Genomic DNA, 5,126 nt, shown 5'->3' with positions numbered 1-5,126 from the left:
TAGGTGATGGTTGCTTGCAGATCTTGTAATAACTTTGCTTGGGATTCCATGCATGGATTTTCCACTTGGTTGTGTGATGGTTGTTTCTCTTTGTCATCAACTGTCTCATATGTTGCTTTTGCCTAAATCCTTCCCTAGATTTATTTGTTTTATTATATAGCATCGAAAGTATGGCCAGGTTTGTCTTACGTTGTCGTCATAGGTTAAATCAGATAATTAGACCTACTTATTATAAAAGAAAAAAACAAAAGGAACAACTTGTTATTGAGGTACAACAGGAAGATGATTGTTTATTTTCTTTAGTTGACATTAGCCCATTTGATGGTATTGATAATACGGTGAGAGAGATGCTCTATCATACAAGATAAGAGATGGTTGCTTGCAGATCTTGCTTGGATTTTCCACTTGGTCGTGTGATGGTTCTTTCTCTTTGTCATCAACTGCCTCATATATGTTGCTTTTGCCTAAAGCCTTCCTCATTCAGCTCCAATCTATTTCTGATCATGTAGCTAATCAATCGTATCTGTACGGTCAATCTGCAGGGGGAGTGACATCTATGGATGACTTCTCGGAGGAGTTCTTCCCTGCGGTCTTTGAGAGGAAGCACAAAGCCAAGGAAGACAACTATTGCAAGTTTGATAACCAAAACCTTCAGCTTTTCACTTCATCATTGTACCTTGCTGCCTTGGTAGCCAGCTTCGTAGCTTCGAAGATTTGCACGAAACATGGCCGGAAGCTCACTATGCAAGCAGCATCAATATTCTTCTTGGTTGGTGTCATCCTGAACGCAGCTGCTGTGAACATTGCCATGCTGATCATCGGAAGGATTCTCCTCGGAGTTGGTGTTGGATTTGCCAATCAGGTTTGCTCTACTTTCTTTTTCATACAATTTTTCATTCTAGAGTTTCTCTTCTCTTCAGTTTCCGTCTCAATTTCCCTATTAACTTCCAATTTCTCCTGGAAGATGTATCTTTTGTTAAACTCACTTTCCGTGTCATATGTTTGCCACTATTATTCATCCTGTAGGCAGTTCCTCTATTCTTGTCGGAGATCGCACCAGTTCACGTCCGTGGAGCCTTAAACATCCTCTTCCAACTTGACGTGACCATCGGGATCTTTGTGGCGAACATTGTAAACTACTTGGTGTCCAATATCCACCCCTGGGGGTGGAGACTTGCGCTTGGCTTGGCTGGAGTGCCGGCGATGATGCTTTGCTTGGGCTCCATGGTGATTGCGGAGACCCCGACGAGCCTCATCGAGCGTGAGATGCTTATGGAAGGCTTGGCCATGTTGAAGAAGATCCGGGGGACCGACAATGTCGATGCAGAGTACGAGGAAATACTACACGCCTGCGAGATGGCACGACAGGTGAAGCAACCTTTCAAGAATCTCATGAAGAGAAGTAGCCGACCGCAATTGGTTATTGCCATCGTGATGCAAGTCTTCCAGCAGTTCACTGGGATCAACGCCATCATGTTCTATGCACCAGTCCTCTTTCAGACCATCGGATTTAAGAATGATGCTTCACTTCTTTCTGCGGTCATCACGGGGATCGTCAATGTTCTGTCTACCGTCGTATCAGTGGTCTTAGTGGACAAAGTCGGGAGGAGATTCCTGCTTCTTGAAGCTTGTGGCCAGATGTTGATCACACAGGTTAGGGACACAAGCCATGGGCATATTAAACATGTAATTATAGATTACGAGGAATAGTTTGAAATATGAGATTCTAACTCTAGTGGGGGGTGATTTGCATGCAGGTGGCTATTGGAGGCATTTTGCTTGTGAATTTGAAAGCAACCAATGAGCTGGGACACGGAGTGGCAGTTTGGGTGGTGGTGCTCGTGTGCCTATTCGTTTCGAGCTTTGCTTGGTCTTGGGGTCCACTTGGCTGGTTGATTCCTAGTGAAACTTTCCCCCTGGCGACGAGGACCGCCGGCTATGCCTTTGCCGTCAGCTCCAACATGCTTTTCACCTTTGTCATTGCCCAAGCTTTCCTATCTATGATGTGTCATCTACGTGCCGGGATCTTCTTCTTCTTTGGTGCATGGATTGTGGTGATGGGTCTGTTCGTCATCTTCTTATTGCCCGAGACCAAGAACGTGCCGATCGATGAAATGATCGAGAAGGTTTGGAAGCAACATTGGTTCTGGAAGAGATTCATGGATGAGGAAGAAGACAAAAAACACTCCGTCTAAGACTCGATGATTTGTGTTTACCTTGAGGATGTCGGGGCTAACCTCGTCAACATGATCTTTATGTCGAGTTCATTATTTAATGCTTTTATCGATATATAATCTTCACTTTTGAATAGTAATATTGTAAGAATATGAGGTTATCATTTTGTTTTGTCTTCATGTTATGATAATATATATAACTAAATAAAATATAATTATAAAATTAAAATTAATAAAACTATTATTTTGAATAGATTTGATCATAAAACTAATGAAACAAAGTGTCAGAGTCAAGCGCGAAGGATTTGTTGTGAGTTCGAGAGTTCGACGAAAGTCCGAAGGTTCGTCGGGAATGCTGCGGAACTAGTCGAGAATGAGTAAGGAGCTTGCCAAAGGGTTTTTCGGAAGCTCGCCGGAAGGTTCGTTGGAAGTTCGCGGAGCTCATCGAGAAAGATCGTAGCTTGTCGAAGAAGCTCATTGGAACTCGCCAAGATCAAATCGTGAAGTCTAGGAGCTTGCCGGGAGTCCGTAGAATAGTTTCCGAGAGTTCGTCGGAAGACCGTCAGAAGTTCACCGGAAGCTCGCCGGAAAAAGTCTTGACTTGCAGACTTTGTAATAGCTTAGAAAATATCTTTAAATTCGTAGTTAGCACGTTAATTAGAGTTAGGATTATGTGTTAATACTATAACTCAAGTAGGGGCCAATTGGGTCCAAGTTCGGACTGGTTTGGGCCAAGTTTGGAGCCCAACCAGTGAGGTGAAATAGTGTAGGTGGTGGCACCGCCAGATTAGGCGGTGGCACCGCCTAGAACCCGAGAACCAAGCGATGGCAACGCTAGAATGAGCGGTGGCATCGCCCAGCACCCAAGAGGTCTCGCGGTGGCACCGCCAGTACACTGTCAGTGTCAGACATTGACAGGCGGTGGCACCACCACAGTGCCACCGATAGGCGGTGGCACCGCTAGCATCGGGAACCAAAGAGAATTCAAATTTTGGAGCCCAAATTTGAATCCTCTTGAGGCCTATAAATACCTCTCAATTCTTAGCTGAGATAACAACTTTTTGAGAAGCAATAGATTGAGAAAAAGGTCTTAGAAAAGTCTTAGCAAGTCTTGTTTTCAATTTGTTAGAGTGTTCATCTCCTTCTTTCTTGCTGAAAATTTGTAAGAGTGTGAACCACTTGTAAAAGATTGTAAGAGGGGTATTTGTCTTTCCCCTTCAAGAGATTTGCTAATGGAAGGTGGGAGCCTCATTGAAGAGGGCCTCGCAAGTGGATGTAGGTCATTTGACCGAACCACTTTAATCTCTGGTTTGCATTTTCTTATTGCTATTTACATTACTACAAACCTTCTTACGTGCTTTATTTCCTCATTACCTTTGCTGCACACCTTTATGAACACGCATTCAAGTTAAGCTTTTCAAGTTCGATTTTTATCGTACGAAAGATTTTCCAAAACCGACGTTTTAATCTGCTGCACTAATTCACCCCCCCCTCTTAGTGCCGCTCCGATCCTAACAATTGGTATCAGAGCTCGGTATTTCTCATTTCAGATTTACACCCGAGAGAAATGGCTCTTCATGGCTTTCAAGAGGGCTTATCGGTTTTTCGTCCACCGTTGTTTAACGGATTGGACTACACTTATTGGAAAACTCGAATGAGAGTTTTCTTGATTTCTATGAATTTGGATTTATGGAATATTGTTGAAAATGGTTTTCAACTTCCCTCTAAGCCGATGAACGAATGGTCGGATTTGGAGAAGAAGTATTTTTCTTTAAACGCAAAGGCTTTGAATGCCTTATTTTGCGCTTTGGACAAAAATGAGTTCAATCGGGTTTCTTTGTGCGAAACGGCTTTCGACATATGGCACACTTCTAGAGTTAAAGATTCGAAAATCAACATTTTAATGCATGATTTCGAGCTTTTTCTAATGAAGTTGAGCGAAACCATTGTTGACATGTACACCCGTTTTACAGAAGTCGTCAATGGTTTACAAGCTATTGGCAAATGTTTCTCGAATTTTAAACTTGTTAGTAAAGTTTTACAATCACTTTCTAAAGCTTGGGAATCAAAAGTAACGGCAATACAAGAAACAAAAGATTTAAATATTTTTCCACTTGAAGAACTTATCGGCTCATTGATGACATATGAAATAGTGTGCAATGCATATGATGAACACAATCAACACTTGAACCACTTTCCAAAGAATAGGAAGGATTTGGAACTCCGGACAAATGAATACCACTTAAGCGATGACTCAAGTGATGAGGACAATGATGAACTTGAACTTCGAACACTAACTCTTAATAAGTTCATTAAATAAAAATCTAAAATAAATAATGAACTTGAACGGAGGAAGAGGCCAAAGGAAAGGAAAGCACCCAAGGATGAATCAAGAACTTGCAAAGGTGAAACGACGAATTGGGCTTTGACGGGCTTCGACTATAAGGTAAGTAACTCAACTCTCTTGAATTATTTTGAAATTACTTGAAGTTTTTCATGAGTGCTTAATTTAGATAGTAGGAATAGGAAATAAAAAATATTTTTCAAAAATTATATCATGTTTTTCTTTTTAGCATCTTTGAAAAATTAAAAAATTTAAGCATGAAAAGATAGATTCACCTAAAAAGAAAAATGTATGACTACAACAAATAACAAAATGATTTTGTTTGAAAATGCCTTATGCCCAATGAAACCATCATTGATGAATATGCTTTATATTTAATAGTTTCTTTGGCTTATATGCCTTATCATGATAAACGTTTTGAAAAGTTTGTATCATACTTGATGATTGTTATACATGATGATTTATTGGTCTTGAAGTTATTCAATTTTGATTAAATGAAATCATGTTTCACTTGAAGTAATGAGTTGAAATAATTTTTTTTTGAATTATGTGTTGCACTTTTTTTATGATTTTTGATCTTTCCATTTTAAACGATGATGCATGGATTT

General features: G+C 40.5%; 1 protein-coding gene across 1 annotated transcript; it reads left to right on the top strand.

Moving 5' to 3' along the window:
* The first annotated feature begins 520 nt into the window (after positions 1-520).
* Positions 521-2,235, top strand: LOC135596601 (sugar transport protein MST4-like). The gene is made up of 3 exons (XM_065088662.1): positions 521-862; positions 1,027-1,653; positions 1,758-2,235. Exons 1-3 carry the CDS (start codon positions 557-559, stop codon positions 2,193-2,195), a joined length of 1,371 nt encoding a protein of 456 aa, XP_064944734.1. The 5' UTR covers positions 521-556; the 3' UTR covers positions 2,196-2,235.
* The last annotated feature ends 2,891 nt before the right edge of the window (positions 2,236-5,126 follow it).

This window comes from Musa acuminata, chromosome BXJ1-11 (assembly GCF_036884655.1).
Source record: "Musa acuminata AAA Group cultivar baxijiao chromosome BXJ1-11, Cavendish_Baxijiao_AAA, whole genome shotgun sequence".
Classification (NCBI taxonomy): Eukaryota; Viridiplantae; Streptophyta; class Magnoliopsida; order Zingiberales; family Musaceae; genus Musa; species Musa acuminata.
This window is presented reverse-complemented; position numbering and strand designations above follow the sequence as displayed.

What these genes read in the sequence shown, in the direction of transcription:
- LOC135596601 (XM_065088662.1), top strand. Translation starts at nt 557, where the DNA reads ATGGATGACTTCTCGGAGGAGTTCTTCCCTGCGGTCTTTGAGAGGAAG. An exon ending in GTGTTGGATTTGCCAATCAG is followed by an intron (nt 863 to 1,026) that starts GTTTGCTCTACT and finishes TTCATCCTGTAG; the next exon opens with GCAGTTCCTCTATTCTTGTC. An exon ending in GCCAGATGTTGATCACACAG is followed by an intron (nt 1,654 to 1,757) that starts GTTAGGGACACA and finishes ATTTGCATGCAG; the next exon opens with GTGGCTATTGGAGGCATTTT.